Source organism: Aythya ferina (assembly GCF_964211825.1).
Source record: "Aythya ferina genome assembly, chromosome: 7".
In the NCBI taxonomy this organism is placed as follows: Eukaryota; Metazoa; Chordata; class Aves; order Anseriformes; family Anatidae; genus Aythya; species Aythya ferina.
In genome coordinates, this window is record NC_140302.1 from 27,690,009 (window position 1) to 27,716,091 (window position 26,083).

Sequence of the window (26,083 nt, forward strand, 5' to 3'; positions counted from 1 at the left end):
CTGTTCAGCAGCTCACGTGACCTGCACCAGTATTTAGAGAAGTGGCAGAACTTCTTTTATGCAAACTTTGCATGCATGGGAACAAGAAATCTTGGGCTAGGCAGCATCTCAGACATGTCTTGGAAGACCTGGGTGCTTACGTCTCTCTGTATATCTAGCCTTATGTCATGCACTTTGTTCAACAGCTGTTCTCAAATGTAATAACCAAAGTAACGAAATAGTGTCCCTAGTGCTGTGTGTATATACGTCATGAACATAGAGTACACCTGCATTTCCTCATTGCACTTACCCAGACAAATAACATTATCACACTTGCAAAGCATTCAGAGTTGCCCAGATGGCTACTTTGCTTGCAGTTACCATGCCTATTTCCTAAATGTGCAGTGTTTGTATATGTAATTGGGCCACTGGTATTCCAGACAGCTCACAAAGTAGTGAAGACCTACAATCCCATCAGGATTTATGGAGGCATAGGAAACTGGATGTATTCTGATACTAGGCTCTGAGCTAGTCATCTAGCCTCTCAACAATGACACCTCCATGGATTTGTTCATCTCATCCTAAAACAGAAGAGTAGCACTTCCCATCAGAAGACTTTGTACATGAGTTTAACACAATTTGAATGGGAAGTGCTAAAAATAATAATAGTAAAGCTGACAAAATAAGAAGGATTTTGGGTTAATCTCAGGCCAGTTAATTATTCAACGTCTTTTTCTTAGGCACTTTCCTTGACTTATTTCCTTATTTTCTATTTTATGTCAGACATTTTCTTTCAGTGCCTTAATTAGTCCATCCATAAATATGGATTGGCTCAAACTATGCCTCTTGCATATTGAAGGAATATCACAGTAATCCTTACTATATTAATTTTCACCTTAAGATCAAACAGTTCTCTATTTTGAATTAATTCTTTGTTTAATAAAGTTTGTCTTTGAATTTTTATGTATAATATATATATTTAAAAATGACTGATTTCCATTTTTTTGGCCCTGTTTCTTCAACAGTATTTTAAAAATTTCTCTTTTGCACCTCAATTTGTTCTTTATGTTTAAAAGAAAATCGATTTTACTTGTAAACAAAGCACATCTACATTTTCTTTTAAAAAATGTTTTATGTTAAATATAAAAAGAAACAATAGTATCACAGTCTTCATGAGGCTGGGGCAAAAACCCTCTACTTGACAGAGGACGTAGTGGTTTTCTAGAGAAAAGATGATGGAATCACAGAAGTTGTAATAAACACAATCCATGCCTATGGCTAAAATGTTATATATACAACCAGGGCTTCCTTCTGAAAAAATGAATTTGAATGATCCCTAGGATGAAGGCTCAAGGGGGAGGAAATCTGCGAGTATGCAGAACATGCAGGATAGGAGGTAAGAGACTGCTATCTATAAACAAACTACCTATAATATGTGTACCTTACAAATAATGTCTCTGACATACTTAATAATACCTTATCAAAGAGATAGTAAGCAGATCCTGGCATGATGAAGTAACTAAGCCCTGCCTCTGAGAAAAGCCCTCCAAAGATGTTGCATTCCTTTCAGTTCTCTGAATCCTTCTGAGAATTTAAATTAATTAAAACTTTCCCAGTGGATGGAAACAGCAAAAAATGAAGACTCATCCATCTCTTTGTGTATATTTCTACAGGGAGATGTGACCCAAACTCTGGGGATGAGTTGCCAGAGACAGAATCACAGAGAAAAAAATCCTTATGCTGTTTCACCAAGGATCTGCTACTTGTTGCTGTCACATACAAAATAGCAGGTAAAATAAATTTTGGTTTGTTAAAGTGTATTTGTTTTTATGTTCTACCTCCATGAAAATAAAGCACACCTACATGACTATTGAGATGTATATATGTATTTAAAAACCCTTTTTATTTTAATCAATAAAATAAAAAATATGATTAAACATTAAGGAAGGATCAAGTAAAGTAGCTATTATATCCTGGAAGATTTTTTTCATATGTCTGGTACGAGAAGAAAATGAAATTTGTTTTAAGGCATTTCAAAAGCAAAGTTCTTTGAAAGCTTTTAAGGAAAAAAAAAAAAAAAAAAAGATAAAAAAAGAACTCAAAAAACCTTTAAGCAACTGTGTTCTTGAATTTCAATTATTTTCAGCAAATATCCCAAATTCTTACAATAATAATGTTCACAATTCAAAACTGATGCTATCCATTGAAATAAAAGAGAAAATATTGGGAGATATGACTTTCTCTCTCTCTCTTAATCAGCTGGGCTTGTTTGTTGCAATATACTGCCAAAAATCATAAAAAAATTCCCTTGCATTTCTACTGCCTGGCCCTGCCTACATCTGAGCAAAAGTGTCCAAAAAAGATCCAGGGCTAGTGGGATTCAGTGCACCTCTTGGTATGTGGCAAATGGAAGGATAATATCGAAGAAAACATTTTAATTGAATCCAGCTATAACCCTGTCAAAATCACCATTCCTTCTGGGTCCAAACCAAAGGCCAATAGCTGCTGGTTTGCAGCTCCCTCTGGGAATGTGCTCTATAGAGACTCACGATTAATTTTTTTAGTTGGCTTCTTCCACGGGAAAAGTTGTCTGTTCATTTAACTGCTCTAAATTGTGCTGGAAACAGGAAGCAATCCGACATTATTTTACTTTCATGTTTTTCTGCTTTTCACTAGCAGATAAAGCTCTGAATTGCTCTAGCCTTTTGCGTAGGTTCAGTGCAAGACTTGGGTCTCACTGTGTAGTCTTAACTTGGGCCTTAAGTTAAGGTTTAGTTCTGAATCCTATGAGGACTGTTTGCGGATATGATCTAGAAACTGATGAAGAGCTGTTTGCAGAGTGAGATTTGAGAATACCTTCTTCAGACACTTTGTCTTCTTTCCCTGTCACCTAGTTCTTGATTTTGGCAATGACAAAGAAGTACAGGACTGAAGCAATAAGAACTCTAGCAGTCAAAATTCAGGTGGTGTAGAATCTCTGGCCAGGAAATCCCACCCTAAATCTTTCATCCTGGGGAGAATTATGCAGGCTAAGATTAGACTGAAGCAATCTCACAAATTTTGAGGTGATGAACAGGCCCTTTCTAACCTTTAGAGGTTAGACACATTGCTGCAACACACCAAAGTATTATGCTAGTTATTTTGAGAGGTGAAGGTTAGAAGCTTTGAGTGGATGGATGGAGCAGACCTCAGGCCCTACACTGACAGTTTGTGAATGGGATCACACTGCCTTCATTGCCTATGTGAGTGGAAGAATTTGTACTTGTACTTATTTGTACACACCCAGCCCCACTGCAGCTGCCTTGGCTGGGGAGCAGGAGAGCCCAGGCAGGGGCTCCTGATTTCTTGTCCACTTGGCTTTGCCACGGTCTGCATTCATCATGCAAGCTCCTCTACAGGCACCATGGGGACCTTGGGAAAGAGGGCTTGCAGGGTCAGAATAACAACTTCAGCTTCTTTCACTCCATTCGGTACTGGTGGAAAAGAAAGTCTGAGTTGGCAATAAAAAACTCATGACAGAAAAGTCATTTATTTATTAAAAAATACTCTTCCTGGTGCTACTGGCATTCTCTTCATGGTACATTCCACCACTTTTGGGGAAAAGGATTTATTAGATTTTTTTGTAAGAATAGGATTGAAGACCTCTGGGTCAAAATAATTTATAATTTCACATTTCTATTTTTTCCCATTCTTGTTAGATTAAGAGAATATTAAAAAAAATATTTTTAAGTGTAATTAACTAAGAAATCCAAGTCACCTTGGGTTGGAATCTGAGAACCTGGATTCATCTCAGATGAACTGTTAAAGATCAGTTTATAATGCCTTGAAATATTTGTGTATGAGGAATGTCTTTCCCACAGTTCTTTCAATAATGTAAGCATTCTTTTTCTTTAGACTCAGGGCCTATTTTCTCCTTGATATATCTTCTCATTTAGAACTCTAAAACTAATGATTTTTTTTCCCTCATGCTGACAAAGAGAATAAAGGACTACACTGTTTTCTTTAACATCTTAAATCTCAAGCAAACCTGCAAACTGCAAGAATCCACCTTAAAAAGAGTTATATTAAATAAATGCTGCAGCAGGATTAAGTCCTTCTCCCAAAAGAAAAGCAAAACAAAACTGAAAAAAAAAAAAAAGATTCTTCAAATAACCATCGAGTTTCCCCATGTGGAGATAAAACACTGCCTGTTCTCTCCAAGGCTATTTGTATTACTCCTTGTGTTGATCCCTAAGAACCTGAACATCTTAGCATTTGGAGATCAAATGTAGGGCCTTAATTTTGCCTTGTGTCTAACCAATGGTATTAAGTTACCCAGCATGATAACAGCTGCCTTCAGGTTGTACTGCACTGGAAGAAAACTCTCATGCTGCTGATTTCAGTTGCTCCTGTTTCAGATAGCCATTTTCTGTACATCTATCTGTGCCTCACTTCCTGTCACAATGATTCCTCACAGTCTAACAAGTCTATGCTCCTTGCTACACAAAAAACAGTGCGGACAACATCCTTGTTAAGTTCCTGTTTCGTACCTGCAATCCTGTTTCATACCTGCAAGTATCTCCTTTCAATATTTCCTTGTTTGTGTTATTTTGATATTATAACCAATAGAAACCACTAGAGTTAAATGTTGTAAGAGCTTGCATTATACCTTCTTGGGTTTTGGTGGTGGTGATGGTGCGTTTTTTTTTTTTTTTTTTTTTTTTTTTCACACACATTAAATGTTCCCAAACTTAGCATTATGAAAATTTCCCAGGCTTGGTTATATCCAAGAGCAAAATTATTTGGAAAGTTTGAGTAAAATCTCATAAGCAGCTTTTAAGGGAGGCGAGAATGAGGAGCATAGGAAACTTGGTAAGGTCAGAAGACATGAACCTTCTCCCACAGACGTCAACAACTATGTTTCCAAAGTCATCCCAGAGGATCTAGAACCAGGGACAGGGTCTGTTGCTCTGCATTCCTTGTATAGACAGAGTTGCCAATGAATTTTGGTGGATTTTGTAGTGTGAAGGCCAGATTCCAAACCCAACAAAGCAATGTTAGCCTGCACAGACCACTGGGTTCTGGGTGAACCAGATAAGCCAAGTCCACTGAAAATCTAGCTTCATGTTCTCTGCAACAATAATCAGGTGTCCATACTGTACTGTATGAATAGGCTGAAAGTGTTTGCAAATTAAACATCATGTTTGGTAATATCCTTCTCTGTTTTTTGCATCATTCCTTTCCTCCAGCAGAGAGAGCTGCTTCTGCCACACAGCATGTTTGTTGTATTGCATGGTAGGTTCATGCAGCAGAATCAGGAAATAATTGATCATAATTGGATAGAGACTGTAAAGGTATCAATGCATACGTGTGCAAGGTATATGACTAAATATCCAAGACACAGTTCAAGAAAGCAGACATGGGCGATAAGGATTTTGAATGTCTAACTTTTTTCAGACCTGTGAAAAACCTTGTTTACCAACATGAGAAGTGTGTTCTATGCAAAACTGACTATAAGAGTCAGGAGGACCAAGTTACCACAGCACCAAGAAGCACAGCTGGAGGGTAGAATAAGGGCAATGTTTGAGCAATTCCTCTTAAAACAAGAGGAACTGTTTTAAGAGGAATTGCTCAAAGTTAAAGGTAATTGCTTAAAGGTAACTAATTCAGCAGCTACTGGTCAAGACTGACAGGGACAATGCAGGTAGAGAGAAAGGACTGTGTGAAAATCTCCACTTGAAAGGATGGGGCAATCTGCCATGCAACAGCCAATCTACTAACCCTTGAACTATGGTAAATGCTACAGCAACCTCTGCCTTCCTTGTTTTTTGGATCAGGGTGTTGCAGAAGAAAACCTTCACTCTTGTCACAGAGACCTGAGTGTATGAAGCAGGGTGAATTCAGAATGTCTTAGTGTCTAAATTTGCAGCATCTGCTCCTTCTTCTAATTTTATCATTTAAACATCATGAGGAAACTCTTCTTGCTTACAAAACATATATATTTTGTATTGTAAGCAAAAACTATGTGTTTTGTGCTCCAGTATTCTTTTTTTTTTCTTTTTTTTTTTTTTTTTCCTATGCAAACATTTTGAGCAACTGTGATATAAAGAGCTGCTGGAAAACCTCCAAGAAGAGTTCAGGATGGAAGTTAAACAGCCTGAGTTGTTATGGTTCAGCAAACAACATCTCTTTTGTTTGGTAGATCCTACAGTTTCTTAATAATTTTGGAACATAGAACAATAATGTCTCACAGCTAGGTGCCCATGGCTTGCTATAAGAGCCATCAACACAGGGGACTAAGTCCACAGACTCCAGCTTGCAAATCCTGTGCCCTGCCAGAAGAGAGCTGAAACAGATACATGTCTGGCTGCTACCAGAAGGTAAATAATACACAATGATCATTCAGTTACATAATATTCCTAGGTCTTTCTGAGTTCTTGTTTCCTACAAAGGGCAAGACCAGGAAGAGAACATGGTGACACTTTTGAGTCTTGTAAGGTGAGAAATTAAGTGCTGGCTCTTGGGCATGATTCGAAAAAAAGTTAAGGCTTCCTGCTCTGTCATGATTCAGGACCTTGGTCTGGTACAAGGATCTGTGTAGGCTTAGAGGAAGTCAGTGGAGAGAAGCTTAAAGGGGATATATTTGCACTCCCACCTTTCTCTGGAGCATACGTGTTTGTCTGGTTAATGTCAATTAATGGTTATAAGCACTTGCCAATCTGTAAATTTCATATGATTTTTACTCTCCGGATTTTTCATCTGATAGATCAGCTCAGTTCTTAAGCCTGCAGTTTTACGTGACAGTCTATGCTATATTTATTCTCCAGTTTTCACCATGGCTAATAGTTTCTTCTGCTTTTAGCCCTGAAGCCTCATTTGTAGTAGATGAATGCAATTAAACTTCTGTGTTTGGTTGGCAGGTGAAAAGATCCTTGTTCACAGAGTACAGTTAAACTTTAAAAGAGATTAGCAGTCCTCCAAAATAAAAGGCATTAATGAATTTGCTTTCATCAAAACTAACCAGTATTCCTTCAGAATAATACAGAACTTTCAGTCTCGCTTTTCCCTTGCAGCTTCTTCCTTTAAGTGACTTAAAAAGCAACTTCTGAGGGTGCTTTTATCCCTGTAAGTTGCTCAGAGGGAGTACATTTCTGAAGAAGGAGTTGATGAGGTTCTAAATCTGTCCACCAGTCTTCTCTCCCACCCCAACTTCTTGAGAACAACCTAGCCCAGATTAGTGTCGTCTTTCATTTCATTCATCATCTCAGTTCCCCTGGGAATTGGGACAGGCCTTTCCTGGCTGCAGAATGGGTGATGAGATATTTATTCAGTTAAATTATCTGAGGTGGAGTCTGGGGTTCAGATGATGAAGAGACAGAAAGCAGAATATGTGTATGTTCATGTGTGTGTCTGTGTGTGCAGATCACATAAAGACAGGTAAATGCTTCCTTGGGTCACAGAGCCAGAAGTTGGACATCTTTCTTCTGGTGGCATTGTACACGAGGAAACTTCATGATTTTTTATTTTCCCCTCAGTCCTTGTTTCCCCCATCATATTTCTTGATAGTCAGAAAAGGATCTTCTAATACTTCTAATTCCACTAAAGCAGTTTCTTCTCTCAGTGGTGGTTTAGATTTCTGTCTTGGCTTGCATTCAGGGAAACCAACCACATTATACTTTGGGGAACCAGACCTTGAGTTCTGAGAGCTGTCTCTGCTTGAGAAAGCATGGCAGCGGTGTTTGAAACAGAGGTAATCTCAGACTTCAGGAAATAAAGACACCTCAGAACACAATTTTAAAAATAAACTCTAATTCAGCCAGAAGTCCTTTTAAAATAATATCTGATCTGTGCTTTCTACAGAGAAAATGAGGGAAGTCCTTTGTTATGGCTCCACTTTAAATAAGCAGTTTTTCAGAGGGGATGTTGCCTCAGGGCTCATCTTCTTTACTATAATTTTACACCACTGTGGCACATTTCATTGCCCTATCATGTCTTTAACTTTGCACATGGGAAGGTGTAAGAATCCATGTCAAACACGCTAACATGACCCTATAGATCCATGCTTATATCACAGAGTTTTCATTGATGTTAAATTCCTAAACAATTGTGGGTCTGGATCCATACAGCTAAGAAAGATTTTAGCTGTTGACTTCCAGCCTCCCCATTCTCACTTTCTTTTGTTAATCCAAGCAAGCAGATTACTGAAATGTTCAACATACTATTTCAGTCCCAATGAACCAGGGTCATATCAGCTTCTTGTAATGATTTACCACTGATCGGAGGCAGTGTTATCGTTCTGCAAGACAACCTCCTAAATTTTTATTTTTTTTTGGCCAGCAGTCAGAAATGCAGTCCTGAAATCAGCAACAACTGGGTGCAGCTGAGAGTTAAACTGGATTTAGGACCCAAATTTTGCTTGTGAGCAGGACACCTCAAAAAATTAAATCAAACCAAAGGTGACCTGTGCACCTCAAGCAAGGAGAATCAGCTCTGCTCCAGAGCTCACTGCTGTTTCGCTGGCTGTGAAATACAGAAACCCAAATTGCCGGCATCTCAGCCCACCGACAGACAGATCGCATGCCAGCAGCTGATGACTTGTGCTTTCTGATGTTAGGCTCGCTGCAGCCTGGAGTCCCTGCTGCTCTCCCTTCCTTCAAAAAGGACTCCTGCTGGGCTGGTGATGTTTGTTAGCTCACCAAAATCACAGAGCTCATCCTCGGCTGCACGAGGCCGCCGCTGAGAGGCTGCCTTCTGCTAGCGGAGTGCCACAGGGTATGTTGCAAGCTTTCCATATTAATGGCATAACATGAGGCTAAGCAGCAGGGGCTGCTGCCTGAGAACCTTTCAAGACACCAGCACTTTTACTTATTTATTTTTTACCTGTTTTTGTTGTAAGATCATCAGGGATGTATTCACAGGTCCCAGGAGACATAGCTTTGCTTTCTATTTTGAAGGAGGAGTTGGTACCTCCTGCTGCCTCCTCTGCCCCATACTGTGGTCACATCCCTGGGGGACAAGTTATTCCCTTCAGGCACCTTTTTTTTTTTTTTCACTACCTGTGCATTAAACAGCTTCAGTGTGTCATTCTCCCTGCCCCTGGCAGAACTGAAATTTCACTGAGCTGAGACACTATTTCTCCCATCTTAGAGCTGAAGGGAAACCTGGAACCGAAGCAGTGGTTTATGGTTGGCATGGCACGTAAGGACAGAATTAGCACTAAACCTAGTCTCCAAAGCAGAGGTATAAAGATATTTAAGAATACACCTAATATAGTTAGAATCGAGAGGGTAAGCCTATGATAAACCTGTCTTCATCTTGCTAAAGTGGAAGTAACCCTGAGAAATGTTTGCTCATGTGTATGTGTGTCTATTACTGGTGTAAATGTGCCCATCAAGTACTGGAGAGTTATACCTGTGCAAAGCAATTGGAAATGCTATACCGTCTCCCCACTGAGGTTTTTGGCTGGTTAAGCACTGCCTGTGGCAGTGGGTAGTAACAGAGGCCTTCTGAGGAAACATGCATTTCTATCAGCAATGCTGTGTTTGCAGAGTGTGCTGCCTAATTGTTTTCAACTCTGGGGTCAGACTGAACTGTTCTGTTCAGCCAGGCAAGAGAAACTGGTCACACTTGACTTGTGTATAGGGAAATTGGAGCAAAATAAAGGGAATGATGGAAATTAGAAATTGTCCCTCTTTCCTGAGCCATGGTCTCCCTTTGTGCAGTACCTAAGACTGGAGTGCATCAGTGTTGTTACACAGAGCTTTCATAGTGAAAAGACAGATGGATTGTTGTGGTGTCCCATCAAGGGCCAATCATGCTAATTACTGTACAAATAAGTAATTTAAAAACAGTCCTTGTGCCAGAGAGCTTATAGTTTTCTTTTGACACAAGATGCAATACTTAGGCACGTGGAGGGGTGGGAGAGTTGAGAGCCTGCTACATTTCTATACTCTCTCTGTTTCAGCATTTCAATACCATGAGACTGAACTACTTTCCAGGCTTCTCTCTCTAGGTTTGAACCCTGATCTCGCTCTATTTTTTGGAATCACTGAATTCGAAGCCAAGATCCAAACACTGCTCAAGCACTTGACATTCAGAAGGGGGGAAATATTCACATTGATGTGATTTGAAATGACAGCAATTTAGAGTAGAGACTACAGTTGATGAGAAAGTGAAGATCCAGATTTCACAGAAGGAAAAGAGAACATCTAGTTACAAAATGTGGAATGCATTCAGTGAAGAAGACCTTGCTCTCACACGGTAAGTTTCAAGTAATTCTGCATTCAATACTGTTTTCCTCATGTAATGATCAATTGGAAAAGAGCTGTGCTAATCAGAAGATATGCTTTCTGGGAAGTGCGCCCGTTCTGTGCTTACAGGATACCTTCCACTGCAAGTACCAGACCTCAAAACAGCCCAGAGAAAAAACCTCTCTGATCCAAGCAATTTAAATTCAATGAATGTGATTTGGCTTGCAGTTAGTTCCCTAGGAAGTAATGAAAGAGGTAATTAAAGACTGGACAACTACCTTAAGTAAAACATTATTCATTAGAGCAAAAGCATTTTAGAGAAATTCCTTTCAGGCAGTGAAAGCGAGCTCCGTGCCTGTCTGTGCATCACTATGGCTGCCTGCTTCCAGAGCAGGGAATGAGGCATCTTTCTGAAGGTCCCACCACAGTCTGCTTGTCCCAGATGCCTGAGGAGGAGCAGACCTGAGTTAACATGTAGAAAAATCAGGGAGGTGGCACTCTCTCCTCTCCGCCAACATTACTCCCTGATTGCAAGCAGCAGTCCTCCCAGCTTTGCTCACCTTTTCTGCTATGCCATTCTGAAATACCTGCCCTAGACTTTCTTCTGTAAAAACAGTGGTAAAAAAAAAAAGGCTGAAATTGTGGTTTAGATATGATAGCTCTTGCCTGAAGGAAGTGGATTACCCTGGTTAAAAGATCTGTGGAGTGCTGGGAGGACAAAGAGGGTGGAAAAGGGTCATACAAGGAGAGCCTTTGAAAAGGGAATTTGATTAGCACCTTGCTTTTGAGAAAGCAAAAAATATTACCAACTTCAAGAAGAGTATGTCCCAGGCACTAATGGACAGTTCTCTAACGATAACAACAGAGCAGGTAGTAAATTGCTTCTCTGAATTGAAGTGGAACAACATTTGCTATTCAGTCAAGGAACTGTGCATTTTATAAGATCCTAAAAGCGGTTTCTCAGGAAAAAAATAACAATTCAAAATATCCAAAACCACTTTAAGTAAATTTACCAAGGTGGTGATAAATAGCAGCATAACTATATCTGTGCACACATCAGTGCACCCACCACTATGGTATTATTAAAATTTATGGGGGGTGTCTAACTACATCTCTCCATTGTGGGTTTGAACACGTCCTTGCTTACCCAACATTGTCCCTGAACAATGGGTTTCTAGTCTGAGTTGAGGTGAGCAGTACTCATACTAGCTTCATTTACAGCATACAGTTTTGACCCTTATGGCTGATTTCACACTGCATCCTGCTTTACCATTTTATAGCATGTGCTAACTAGAACAGTGACTTGGAACTGGGCTGTGTTTCACTCTACCATGAATTATTATTTCTGTCCTTAACATGTGCTTTGTTATCCACACGTGAAGCTTTAGGGACCCATGAAACCTCACAAGAAGCAAACATCACTGTAGACCTTTGTGAAGAAGTCTATATAAATACCAGCTAAACCAGTGCAATCAGCCTCTGAGCCAATTTATTTATTTTTCCAGTCTTCCATTCTCAGTAGTTGATGGTGAATAATTTTTATTTGTAAATACCGATCCTTGGTTGAGATAAAATAACCTGACAGTGGAAAGTTCACGTTTGATGCCTCAGTTAACCACAGGAAAGAAAATACTTGCTGTATACCCTGTGGTATGAGAGAAGGGTTAACAACACTCCCTTGCTGACAGAATACCTTAAAAGCTATTTTGTTGAGGCACTGATACTATACCCTAATCGATGTCATTGGGACTGCCAATGTGTGCAAGGACTACTGGGTCAGCACAGGCTTTGCAGGGAGGAATTGGTGTTAATGTCTTTTGTAGAATTTGCAGCTGTCGTTATTGCAGGTTCTTATAGCTCAAACCTTTGTGGGTGATTTTGGTTCCCCTGTCTCTACCTTGAGTTGAAGATGATTTCAGGAGTGACTGTGCCTTGGGAGGTAGTGGCCTGTCAACCACCATGCTGTGCTTTTAATTTCACCAAGAGGCATCATGAGTAACCAGAAAATAGATCAGGTAGGTTTTCAGTGTTGTAACTGTGGGACTGCTTCATCACTGCAAGACAGTGCAACCATGCAATGAAAACACAGTTAACATCCTCTAGCAGTTCTCCAGGTGCATCTTTTTCTTCAAGATAATAGGTTGTTAACACATTGACAAAGCATTATATGTGAAGACTGTGAAAAAGGGAGAAAAGACAAGAAAATTATTAATGTTTCAAATCCATTAAGTTATCGTGAAAATTGGTAACCTTTCCCAATTCTTTTGCCATTACTGCTGGCTGACTCCATCACTGCAATATTATTAAGAACATTTTTTAAGTGGGACAAATGTCAGCAAGAAATAATTCATGTAGAGTTGATCTTGCCTTGGGGTAGTAAGAAGGACCAGGTGACATCTTGAGATCCTTTCCAGACTAGTTTGTCTTCTAAAACATTCTGAAAATCTGCTCTCTCAGATCAGCAGTGATTTGCATTCATTTTGCACGGGTGGAAATGAATACACCAGCTTCTTGCAATAGAGGAGTCAGTCCCTATTGCATACAGATAAGGCCCATTTTTAGCTACTAGGACTCAAGATATTCAAACACCTGAAAACTATCTGACTTTGATGTCACGCATGCTGCTTTGCAGATTTTTAATGAGAAAATCTCATATTTGATATATTCTGGATCTAGAAACTAATTGATGAGTAAGCTTAAAACAGTCACTAAAATATTCTTCCTGTAGCTCAGTGTTATTTTGATTCTGCCCATTTAAATTCTTTCTTCTTCCATCTTTCTTAGCATTTCAATTACAGTTCATCTTGAATAGCTAAGAAGGAAATGCTTTCACGGAAAACTAAATTGTCATTTCCTTGGTGTAAAATATTTTTTCTCTTCTTGAGCAAACACAAGCCTAACAAAGACCTTTGTTATTTTTCCTGTATTCTGTCTGATGAGATTTTAGGATATTTTAGGATTAACTTTCATTAAGCTTTTACATAAACAGAAAAAAAAAACATCATATATAAATTCTTCAGAAGCTATTAATCATTTACATGCTGACCTTAAAAATTCTTTAAAACATCTCTACCTGTGAACATTAGAAAAAATAATGGTACACAGAATAATAGCAAACAGTAGTAATGACTCAGAACAAGCTGGCTAGCTAGTTTAGTTTTTGTTTTAATTTGTGTGGCATTTTTCTTCTCTGTTTACAAGGTCTTAGTATTGTCACCTTGGACCTTCATCTAGAAAAAACCCATAATCCAGCCAAGAATGAATAAACAGCATGACCTCAGAACTGCTCATAGCACTCATGTGGACTAAGAAGTGGTTTTCAAATTCATTAGAAAGTGTTTTTCTAAATAGAATCAGTGACATGAAGTACAAGCTGTTAGATTTTCAGAAATAGATTGGATAGTAGGAAAAGGTTTCCCAAGAACAGATTAATTGAGCTGTGGGTCTGAGTGTGTTTGTGAAACTTTGCTGTTGAGTATGGAGGCTGTCACAACAGTATAGGGACATACAGACTTACTCCCTCAGGTATGAAGGTGCAAGAAGTTGTTAGCAAACACTGGTAGCTGAAACCACCGTTCAGGATTATACTCCAAGCACAAATTGTGTAATTGCACTCTGGGTAATTGCATGTTGCCATGTTATAGCCTAGGAAGAACTCAAGGGCTGAATGATTGATATTATTATCTACTCTTTTGTTTTCTTCATGGCCACTGTGCAGCAATTACCCTGCATAAAACCTGCCAAAGATAGGGAGAAACCTGCCCTTTCTTTTCAGGCTTTCTCTGAACCTATCCTTCCCTTACAAAGCTGTTTTGCATGGTGATGTTATGTCTAAAAACCAAAACAGAAGTGCTTTGCTTTTCTAGCTAGACACCCAATCTAGACAATCAAAGAAATCTTTTATTTATCTTGTTGTTAAACTGGATTTCTGTGGAAAAAAAAATCACTTGCCTTGAACATTTGATTTAGGAACAGATCCTTACTCATCTTAGGAAATTTTCATCAAATGAGACAATGTTTACAGGGGAGACACAGTGTATGATGGAGGTTTTGCACAGGGAATGACAGAGTTGCCTGGAAGTTTATGAAAATGCAGATACTGAGCTATCAGCATGCTTGATTAATTAACACTTGTTTATATGCTGGTTCTTTCAGGCTTGTTTCAACAACCCAGAACTGATTCTAATAAAATCCCTTTGCGGGTTCTTTTTCCTTCCACACACTTAACTCATGATTGCAAAAATCATTACCACTTTTGATTATAATCTTTAATTAGCAGGAAAATATATGTGTTGAATTATTTAGTTGGTGTTCATTTTCATCATCACATTTTGACAGCTTTTGCATTAATAAACCTTTTGTACACCCACAGACCCTGGATAGCCTTGGACTGAGTTGCTTAAGGACTTCTGTTAAACACTTTGCTTTCCAAAGACCTTAAAACACGGTGTGCTACTGAGGATTTTTCAATCCCAGGTGAGTTTCCTGATCTCTAGCTTGTCTCTTCTATTCACTTTATAGCTTAATGAATCTTTAAAAGCTTTTCTTCTGAGTGGAACCAGTTCAAAAGGAGAGGAGGAGATAACATCTCTGCACAGCCTGTCATGCGAGAGTGGTTGTGTGGCTTGAGGCCAAATTCATCACTCGTCTTCGGCATGGCCTTCTGGGCTGGTCCTGGAGGTACTCAATTGTTTCTCCATGGGTAAAAACTTTGAATATAGCTTATCCTTTATGATGTTCTCAAAGGAGCCTTTGCCTCATAGAAGTGCCCCAGCAACTCTGTGCTTAACTCCCTTGTGTCTTAAATCTGAATTTCTTGTGAGTGGATAAAGTGGCTCAAAGTGCTCTCTAAAGGGCCCCAACATCCTTGCCAAGGCCTTTGGCGCTGGAAATATCAGAAGTTAAGGGTACCCTATGAGTTAATCCGGCTCTTATAAAGTGAAGATCATGTTATATAATGAGCTTCAAATGGGAAGACACCTGCTTTCCTGCCTGTAACCTTGTTAAACTCAGTGGAGGTCCCTGCATGTGGAAGTCACCTTCATGTGGTAAGAAAAAGCCTCTTTGACTGTATCCCTTGTTATTTAAGTACACTGCAGTCCCTATTTGTGCATCTCCAAGGTTGTTATCTGAGCTGGCATGGAAGGCTGAGTACAGCTTCCAGTGAACTGGAATCGCTGAAGTTCCGTGCCATTGAAACTATCAGGATTTTAAGCAGTGGATAAGATGGTGAGGTCTGGGTTTTGTCTGCTTATTGCATTTTTATGATTTTCTACCCAATTTGATGAAATTACAGTATTCATAATTGCAAGCATTGTGGGTTAGTATTTCTGCATTCATGTAATTTACCAACTTTAATGAATAAATAAGCACCTAACTGCTGTGGCAAGAGATGCTCCCCAAATCTTTAAATAATAATAAATAATACTGCCACAGTGGAGTGCTCAGATTGGAACAACTGCCCCATGTGTCATTACACCCATACAATAAACCATTTAAAACTGTTTTAAATGCTTTCTGCTATCACTGGTGGTGGTATAATAATTTTATATGGTTCATTTGCTGCAGTACTTAATTTCCTTTAGTGCTTCTGGAAGGAGTGATTATTATCACAAAAAATGACTATAACGGTAAGACTTAGAAACTATAAGACTGTGTTATTACATGTTCAGTTTCCATCAGGAATTTCTCAATCTATATGAAACTGGTTGGCAGTGGAATGTCACTGTTTGTTCAACCCATCATATTTTTCAGCTGAAAAACCTTGTAGTTAGGTTCTGTTCATCATTGTTCCTTCTGTTGTATGCTGTGCAAAAATGTCCTACAGACAAGGCGGGTGAATTCATGGGTTATGTGCCATGGTACATTAGACATGTGGAGTTAGTCATATGCCTGCATTAGCCATGTCCAGGGCTCCTGCCCACTTGGCATCATTACTGACACTACTCTCTGTGCCACTGGCTTTAGCACTGTGAAAAGTTTACCTCTGAAAAGTTTCCTTTTGACATTTTGGGACTAGCTACTCCAAAATATTCACCAAACAAAATACTTTTTTTTTTAATGTGAAGTTTTTTCAAATGAAATTCAGCCACTCATTCTAGGTAACTGTATCCATTTAGAGTTGCACTAGACTTTAACAACTGCACTTGAAATACTAATTCAGTTCGGTGCTTCTGACTGTCCCTACATTGCAGAGTCTGCAACTGAATACAAAAGTATGAGTATTGATTGAAAAAGTAACACAGATAATACAAAATCTGTGTAATTTGAAAAAAGTTCCTGGAGCCATATCACTTTTTGAGACATCCTTGAAGACAAGATGCTGCATCTCAAGGACTTATCTTCAGACTTGCTTCTTGGCAAATTAATCTTTTCAATTGCTTTTCCTTGCTTGTCAGATTTTTATGCTGGTCTTTTCAGTAAATGAGTTGTTTATACATATCACCCTTCTGTTAGCTTTAAGTAGATGTTTAAACTGTGATATCATTACATTTTTTTTTTTTTTTAAAGGGACTTGCAAGTCTGGCAACTCCATAGGGGTAGAAAGGATTAAAACAGTATTAGAGCAGAAATGATGAAGGGAAAGCTCTTCAGAGTACACTTGTGTGTTCAAAGTGTGGGTGTCGTTATGTTTATTGAGATGGCTGTTAACAAAGCATCAGAAACACAGAAATTGCAAACATCCTTACGGCCTTTTCTAGTGCCTGTTGCCCTCTGTGAGCACTCAAAAGCCAGCCAGGAGTCTGGGGAGCGAAGGCAACATCCGATCAGATCCATTTCATGGACAAGTGCAGTACTTTGTTTTGAAAAAGCAAAAATCAGTGAGCATGACAAAGAACCATTCCCAAACCTGCACCTGCCTCCTGAGCTGCAGGTAAGTACTTTGCCTAACGAGCAGATGAGCAGCAGGAAAGCAGGAAGCCTGGTGTCAATGCTGAGCAGTGTGAGAAGCAGAGGGCCTTCTGCTGGAGGAGCTAACAGAGCTAAGAGGTGAGAAGAGATTTTTACTTGGGCTGTGCCACTCTGTTTGCTTCTGTAAGGGGCCTGAGATGGAGACTTAGCATTTCTGAGTGCATTTTTGAGAAGCATTTCTGCTCCTACTCTGATGCTGACCCTGAGCAGCCACACACTAGGTCCATCAGCTCAGTCCATCATCTCCCCACCTTGCAGGGAAACATGGGATCCTTCCAGCACTGCCTCCACCTTGCACATCACAGTGGCAGACCTCCCCTAAAAAAAAAAACAAAAAACAACAACAAAAAACAAACACAAAACAAAACAGAAGAAGGGGTATGGCTTGGCACGAGTCCTTTGCCTGCTGTGCTGAGGCTGTGCTGAGGCTGGAGCTGCTCTGTGCCCAGGAGCTGTGCACCCCTGGCCTCAGCTCAGCAGGCTGCCTGGCTCCTTCAACCTTGCTGCCACAGACCCAGAGAAGGCTTTTTGCTTTTCCAACAGAGAAGCTGACAAAGCAAATGTGCCTGGCATCCTTCCGGGCTTGAAGAAAGAGCGGGCTGCCTAATGGCCATGCTTTCTAAGGGCTCTCCTGCTGCTTGCGATGTGTTGTCCTTGGCTGCTGCACGCTGGGAGGAGGAGCTGGGAAGGCAGAGGGAAAGAAGATCAGTTAATGTGAAGTTAATGGAAAGCAGGGCAGGGAAAATGAGATTGGAGGAGGGAGATAAGAAGGGATCTCCTGGGTCATGGAATACACTGCTGAGATAGGCAAGCACAGTACAGATCGATTAATTAAAATGGGAGTAATTAAAAACAAGTTAATTAAAGATTAATTGATTGATAAATAGTTACATAATTTGCGTGCACTATAATTAGATTAATTGATTAATTAGAAACAACATCTATTTGTTAAAACATAATCAAATTTTAGGTCTTGGTGAGTTTGCTCTCACTGATTTTTGTTGTTGTTCATTCCTCTGTCTTGCCTCATAAGTGCAAACTTTCAAAATTTTTCATTTAATTAATTCTTGGTCACATTAAGCCAGTTTATTTTTATTACCATTTAGAGAGGAGTGTGTGTGTGTAGCCCGACTTGGTGTGGCAGCTCTGCCAGCTGTGTTTTGTGATTGTGTTCAATATCTTGGTAGGTGTTTCCAGGCCATGAATGCCTGCCCTAAAACTCCTTGCAGCATTTGACCTGCCAGCCTCTGAGTAGCAAGATCTCATTTATTTAGCTGGCATGTGGGGCCCTGAGCCTATCCATTGTCATTTGCAAGATATTTCATGGTGGCAGCAATTACTGTAATCTGTCCCTTCGGTAGGAGGTTTGAAGCCCACTCTTTCCATTGGCATGGCTGATCTAACTGCAGAATAAGTCACGTGCTAACAGCTGGACTAAAAACCGCCCACAGATGTTGCTTAATAGGAGTCTGAGTAAGTCCACCCACTGCTGGTACATTTAGTCCTCCTAGAACAGGCAGGTGTATAATCTAGGAAATTTTCCAGTTCAGCCCTTGGAGACATGAATCATTAATGCTAAGTGCAAAGAAACAAGGTCCTTTTTACCCATGGGGGGGAAAGAAAAAGACCATAAACACCGAAAAAAATGAGGTAGGACATCTGGGAGGAAGCAACCAGTTTTTCTTTATGCCAAAGCTAGCTGTTGGCTTTCGGTATAAGAAATAACACAGTGGTCTCTCCCCATACTCTGAAATTTTTTTTGTGTGTTACTGAGAGCATTCACAATGCTAGTAGGCTGGGGTCAGAGGCATCAGGCTGTGAATCAGCTGAAATAGTCATGGACTTCTGCTGCTGGTGGCTCTGGGAAGCGTGCTTACATGGCTCACTTCTGTAGCTGAACTGCTCTAGTTTTCCTTCAGGGAAACAAGCTCATGGACTCACCTGGGCTCTGTGTGGCTCTGAGGAGTGCTGGCACCCATGGAGGGTCCCTGCTTGGACTCTTTGCCTTCCTATCACAGTGGAACAGCCCTGGCTTTCCCTGCCATGAGGGCTCCAGGAGCACAGCACTCAGGATAGGTGAATTTAGTTGAAAGTGTGGCCTGGGCATCATCCTTACTACGCGAAACAAAAAGAGGTCCATTGGACTATTTTCAGGAAATAAGAGGCTTCCAGAACAGAGCCCAGAAAAGGCATTCACACATGAAATCCTGTGTATTTCCATAGCACTGACATAGTGCTATGAATGGCTAACGTAAATAACAGCCTGAGAAAAAAGTAAAACCTACTTTTATCCTCTTCAGCAGTTTTTCTCATTGTCTTCCTGGACCTTTTCCAAAATTGTAGTATTTTGTAAAGGTAGGCTGGCTCAAGCCTCAGACAAGCTGCTTGGCAATGGGGAGAAGGGAAGAGAGTCCTGGAACAGCCATCCCTAACCTCAGCTTTGAGTGAGGACTTTCATGGCCATTAGCACAAGGACACTTTGGGTGACCTCAGTGAACCAGATTCTTTTGCCCATTGCAAACTGAAATTTTATCCTCTATATCCAGCAGCTTAATTTTGCTCTAAACTGTCTGAGCCTGTGGCTCCAGACCTATAGATCTTCACTTCAATTCTCTCTCACTTTGTATTTTGTTCTTACTCAAAAAAAGTATTTATTCTTACTTAAAAAAAAAAAATAATAACTTCATTTAAAGAAAGAAACAGTAAGAAAAGGGTTTTTCAGTTTTGAGCACTGTGATTTACAAGAGAGATGACAGGGTGTGGAGCTGCTGCCTGGTCCCTGCAAGGTATGTATAATGCAATTAGTCACAGCGCAACATAAATAGACACTTCTGAATTGTAAGCACTTCTGTGACTAGCAGACATGCTGCTGCCTCATCTGGGAAAAGTACACTTTTTCTGGCATTTACAAAACAGCTGGCAACACCTCTAGAAAGTTTTCTGCTTTTGCCCAGAGCTCTTAGTTACGGAGCCATGAGTTTCATGTGGTGTTAATCAAGAGCTGAGTTAGCCATACATTTTGATGTGACTATTGACTTCTTAAGGACATTAGTTGTGTTTCAGTTTCTTATCTATTTTTTTGGACTGAATATCCTTGCCCTGGAAAAACTGAAAACAAAAATCTCTTGTTACATTTTTAAAGCCAAAATCAAAATCCTCTTGGGAATGAGTTGTTTTCAGTTCTCTTGGTTTGGTAAACTACTTTGGAAGGTTTGTTCAACAACTTCTGACTGTTGTTTGTCAAACAAATGGGAGAATATTAACTCCTGCCTTGAGACATTTTTGGGACTTGGCATAGGGTTTCTGGGAAATATCCCAAAAGAACCAACAGCAGTTGATTGAAAGCAGAATTATGTTACATTACATTGGGAAAAAAAATCACCAAAAATATTATTTTTATATTACATCTACAAGTAAACTTCATTCACCAAAGACATCACTGGGGTGGGGAAAGAGGAAGAGTTCTCATTGACCATACATTCCCACAGCAAGAATTACATTTACTGTGACATAAAATAATCCTTTGGATGAGGTACAAAAGCAGAAGGAAATATAAAGATGAGCCAGAGCAGACCTAGGTGGGTCAACTACTACTCATATGCCTGTTGCATCCTTCCTTGGGCATTACAAATGAGGTAGCTTTTACCCAATCCTTTGAAGTCCTTAGAATGAAAATGCACAGCTCTGAAGAACATATGAAGGGTGAAATACACAAGCTGTTTTAGATGTGTATGCATATACTGACAGATGGTATTATACCAAAAGCAATGACCAATTTGCTATTCTGTTGTTGAAAACCCAAACTAACAATCTGAACGTATAGAGAGTCAAGTTTCCTTTTGAAATATACAAATTGCTCTTAATCATGACATTATAAAATAATAAACACTTTCCCTTTAAATGGCTTTGACACAGCTAAAATCAAGCCTATTTTATCAGAAGAATCCCTCAGGACCACAGATTATATAGAGTAGTTTTGCTTCAAATTCTTATGCTTTTTCCACTGGGAAGCATTTTAATTTGTAGTTTTCTGACAGTGTCTTCTAAACAGTTTGTCCCCAGCACAATACATGAATTCTACGTGCCATGTTTCATTGGCAAATTAGCAAGGACACAGAAAAACTGCATCAACATATCATAAAAAATGCAAAAGCATTGAACACTTATTTACAGCTCAAGCTGTTCCAAACAACTCGGTAGCTGAGATGGCTGAAGACCTACTATTTCTAGGCTCACTGTCTAAATCACACCTAATTTTCTGCGATCTATTGCTATCAGTAGTGGGGAAATCAGAGGAAGATGAAATGAGCAATCCACTGTTGGCAGTGATGTACAGGAGAGTGTCTGATTCAGAGCAGACACTGATATTTCATCTGGCAGAAGCAGTTCATGAAGTCACGTGCCTTGAGGTGTAGCATGAACAAGTGTGTGGCTGGGCTCCTCTTGACATTAGCAATAGACTTGCTCAAGCTAGCCAAGTCATTTGCAAAGCTGCTCAAAGGCTGTCCATGTTTACAAGATTAGTTCTGAGCAAGACTGTGCTCTAACATTGCCTTTTACCAAGACAGAGAAGAATGCAAGTTTAGGGTCATTGTCTCTTGTCTCAGTTTCCTTTGGGACACCTGTTCCACAGAAGCTTCCTTTCAGGGACAGGACTGATAGCATGGAAAACATACATCATACCTCAGATGTGCCTCAAAGCATGTGCTGGATGGGAGGAATCACTTCCAAGTATGAGGAGGAATATTTTTTCCAGGACCCGTTCCAGGTTGCAAATGATGGGTTTTCTAGTGGGTGTTGTTTAATGTCTTCATATGGACTGAGAAGATCAAATCCCACCACAATTCAGAGTCAAGCACATGACTGAGTCTGTGGCTTAGTTGATTTACTGCCTTCAGCAGATCAGTGGCAGGCCCATTTCAAAAAAAAAAAAAAAAAAAAAAAAAAAAAAAAGGTTTAAGGTAGTTTTAAGGTTTAAACCTTTTTAAAACTAAGAGTCTACTTTTCTGATAAATAACTTCATAGAAAGGAAGAAGTGTCAGTCCTGAATGCATAGAAGGGAGATGGGACCTTCACTAGAATATCCTAAAGATCTTTGCATTGTAACAGTTAACTGGAGTAATATGTTCATATCCCATTATGAAGCTGTTTTTTTTGGGGGGGGGAAGAGGATGTATGGCAGGGTCTTGCTGCTGACTCGGCATGGGGCTGGGAGAGGAATTTAGCTGGGATTTCTGGCACAGCCAGCCTCTACTCAGCTGGATCCAGATCTGTCCCTTGTCTCCGCTCAAGCAACAGCTCTCCAGAAGAACAGGAAGGGTGAACAGGGGAGGCCAAAGGAGCCTTTGTTTTCTAGTCCTTTGCCTTTTTGCTCCTAGAGCTTTTTTTTTTTTATTATTATTATATATATTTTTTTCTCCTGCATGTCCTCTATTATTTCAGAAGCTTTCCGGTCTTGAAAACAATTTTTGTTTTATATTTTTCTAGCTTTTAGAATCTGGATCTTGATTGCCTTATGTCATGGCTTCCTTGCAGTTCCTAAATGTTCTCCCCCCCAAAAAAACACTGAAGTTGGTGTCTGAGCCTATAAGGAAGTGTTATAGAATATTTTTATATAAGACAGGTTAATGATTTTGAAAGACGACGCATTTGTCATAAGGCAGAATTTTGGCAGAAAACTGAGCTTCAGTGAACAGCTGTTTTCTATCTTGTCACGCATCTTCGAAGATCTAACCTGAATTTTCTCCTGAATTTGAACTTTAACAAAATCACGACTCAATGCTATAAAAAAAAAAAAACACAACAAAACAACACACACACACACACACAAAGCACATACACAAAACTTTCCTAGATTTAAAAAGTATGAATTCTAATAGGAAAATATTTTTAAATTTCATTCCCTATACTTTTGTCTGTGACCTCCTAAATTGCAATTTTGCTTGGTGGAGCTAACGTAATCACATAGAGAGGTTTCTGCATTACAATTGATCACCCTGGAACTTAGAGTCATATTGAAACTATGAAAATCGAGAAGAGAAATCTTTATGTAGTATTTCTGGAGGTCACACACTGGGATTTCTTTTTTCTTTAAACAAATCAAATTTCAATGTTGGTATCCTACATCAGTTACAAGAGGTTTCTGAAACAACATTTTATTCTGTGTAAGGTACAGGCAAAGAAACACTTCCAATGATACAGCAGCAGCAAGAGATAACTGTACATTCTTTATCACTCTGTCATTTTATTTCAGAGTAAAAGTCTAATAAACTACCCAAAGTGGTTGCTTGAAGCCTGTCCCTTGGGAGCCTCGCCAGGATGGCAATCGGCTTGCTCACTCTGCAGCACAGGCAGAGCAGGAATTCTTTCCTTTAATGACACCAGTTCTGCGAATTGCAGCGTGTGAACTCAGCTTGACCCTGAGTGACAGACTTTCCTAAAAATGACTCTTAGGTAATGTGGCCAATTCAAGGTTGTTCCTTTTGGCATATTCTGTGCTCTTTGCTTATCTCTAGAATGAAGCTGAACAGTAATCCATTATGCTTCTCTCTGTTGAGCTCAGTGGGTATCATTTGCAACTGTAGGGAGGAGAAAAAAATGAGCACAGAAAGAAAAAGTCTGGAGCAGGAAACAATGGTGTTGTTTTGGGGAACAATTAAAACCTAATGCATGAGGCTATTGTTCTTTAGAAAAAAAAACAAAACATGAAACAGACTGGGAGATCTGTCTGAGAAAATCTCTATTTCAACAGCCAGCTCGGGGCTTGTGCTAGTGATCACGTATACCAGAAAGGTGATGTGTTTCATGCTGAGCTTCCAGGTATTTGCTTTTATAATGCAACATCCTGAAAGATGAGCAGGCTGGACCAGAGTGAAGAGGGAGAGGGAACAGAATGACAGCATTCACCTTCTGGTGAACAAGGTAGTCGTGAACTTGGGCTACGAGAGCCCCTCTAGAGAGCTGTGGTGGAGCCCAGGGTTGAGGCAAGGAGGATGCGGCAGCCTCCCCAGGGTTACTCTCAGGGAGCCAAGGGGGAGAAGCTGAAGCTTTCTGTTTCAGCTGCCATGACAGGCTTTGAACAGACAGACAGGGAGGAAAAACCGCCCTGCATTCAAATGTGGAAAGCCCCCAGTGTCCCAGAGTGTGTCAGAAAGTAGTTCCTAGAGAACACAAGGGGCAGGGGGGTCCTTCTCACCCCAGTTCTCCTCAAGAAGCCCAGCAGCAAAAGCCAGAGAGTTTATGTGCTCCCTGCACTGCTGTCAGTATTTGCATGCTTTCCTTTCCCTCCACCATGAGATCAAGACCTATTACCAATGTGTGATCCTCTGGAAGTCAGGAGAGCAGGAGCAGCTGGAGCAGCAGGAGCAGTCTTTCCCTGCGACTGGTCTGGAAGCAGGCAAACTGCAAGAGGCTGACATATTACAGGGTACCTTGCCCAAGGGAAAGTTTGTTCTTTGTTCCCTTTTAGCCAAATTAGTTTTTATTCCTAAAAGACATAGATTCCTCTCTCTTTTAAAATCTCTTTAAAAGAAATGAGGCCCTTGCAGTCATGTTTTAAGTGTGAAAGCTGGTAACTATGCTTTATTTAATGGATGTGTACTTCTTTGTCTGTAGGCTGTGGATTTGCTACAGAGACTGAGAGCTGTGGGGGTCACACAGTGACTGTATATTAACAAAGGCTGTTGAGAGTTTCTGAGATTAAAGTCTCAAGAGTAATCAGTGTGCTGGTCAATGTGCTGATCTCCATGTGTCCAGCTTTGTTATGTACCACCTGTGAAATGGGAAACCAGGATCCTACAGTAATTATAACTGTTATTCAGGGAAATGGTTAGAAATTAAAGGTCATCTAGGAAACCAAAACCAAAAAAATCCAGCCTCAGAAAAAAAAAGACACTGATGAAAACATCTTTCTAGGTCTAGGAAGTTGAAAAAACAACAATGCTCACTTTAATCTCCACAGAAACTTGACACAGGGGTTGCAATGTATTTTGTGACTTTACTGGACTTTTCTGCTTGTTCCCAGCACAGAAAACAAATGTAAATCACTCTGGGGACAAGTAACCATCAAAGGCTCCATTCCTTTCATTCCCTTTCTTGCCATTTTTCTTTCAAACCCCAATACTTGCTTTGCTGAGTTTATTATTAGCAGCTGTGCCTGAAACTAGGGAGAGTGTTGCAAGAGGAGAGCTATATATATATTTTTGCTTCAGATAAAACAGTGTCTCTTTCTTGGCATTGAGTGTCTTGGAGCAACTTCATTGTTTGGCTGCATGGTGTGGGAGTGAAAAGGAGAAGGTAATCTCTGAAAAATCACCTTGAACAACCCATTTAACTCCTAGGCTGCTCTGCAGTCATCTCTGGGGCTGTCCAGCACCCCTCAGAGCTCTGTTGCCAATTTATAGAGGAGGCAGCAGTCAATACAGATGTTTGCAGTATGTATTCTTATATCTATCTCATATTCATATATAGAAATTTCTAGATACGGGTTCGGAAATGTCCCTGTGCCACTATCTGTAGGCATCGTTCTTCACTTACAGAGTAGTAAAGAAAGAATAATACTGAGATGGTTAGAATGCCTCTTCTTGTCTTATTTAATATGCCGGGTGGAATGGTCTCTATTACATTCCTATAAATTATTAACTCTTTTTTCTACATAAAAAAGTTTAATCTTTACAACTTCCTAACAGATATTAAGACATGATAAAATGAAGATGGCTTCACACTACAATTCATTAGGACTTCTCTTTTAAGAACAAAGTGGAGCAATGTAGTATTAGTGTTGATTTTATCAACTGCTGTCTTCTCTAAGGGAAAAAGTCCCTGAAGATTTAAGAGAGTGTTTTTTGTGTGGCAAGCTCTGGGGAGTCATGCTGCCTGTATTTAAGGTCTCTAGAGGTCCAAGTCCCTCAAGACTGCACGGAGGACAGTCCCAGACTGAGAGTCACAGTGATTCCATACCATAA

At 39.9% G+C, this 26,083-nt stretch overlaps 1 protein-coding gene across 2 annotated transcripts in view; it reads left to right on the forward strand.

The window, feature by feature from the left end:
* LOC311439651 (uncharacterized protein) overlaps nucleotides 1–26,083 on the forward strand; it is a 73,976-nt gene that overhangs the window by 27,642 nt on the left and 20,251 nt on the right. Inside the window, exons 4-6 of one of the 2 annotated variants that reach the window (XM_084525582.1) lie at nucleotides 1,653–1,769; nucleotides 5,208–5,253; nucleotides 9,957–11,185. In XM_084525582.1, coding sequence (XP_084381708.1) covers nucleotides 1,653–1,769; nucleotides 5,208–5,253; nucleotides 9,957–10,083 — 290 coding nt within the window. In that variant the 3' untranslated portion in view covers nucleotides 10,084–11,185. Of the gene's footprint in view, nucleotides 1–1,652; nucleotides 1,770–2,238; nucleotides 2,475–5,207; nucleotides 5,254–9,956 lie in introns of those variants that run through there. The other variant, XM_084525581.1, reaches the window with a different exon arrangement.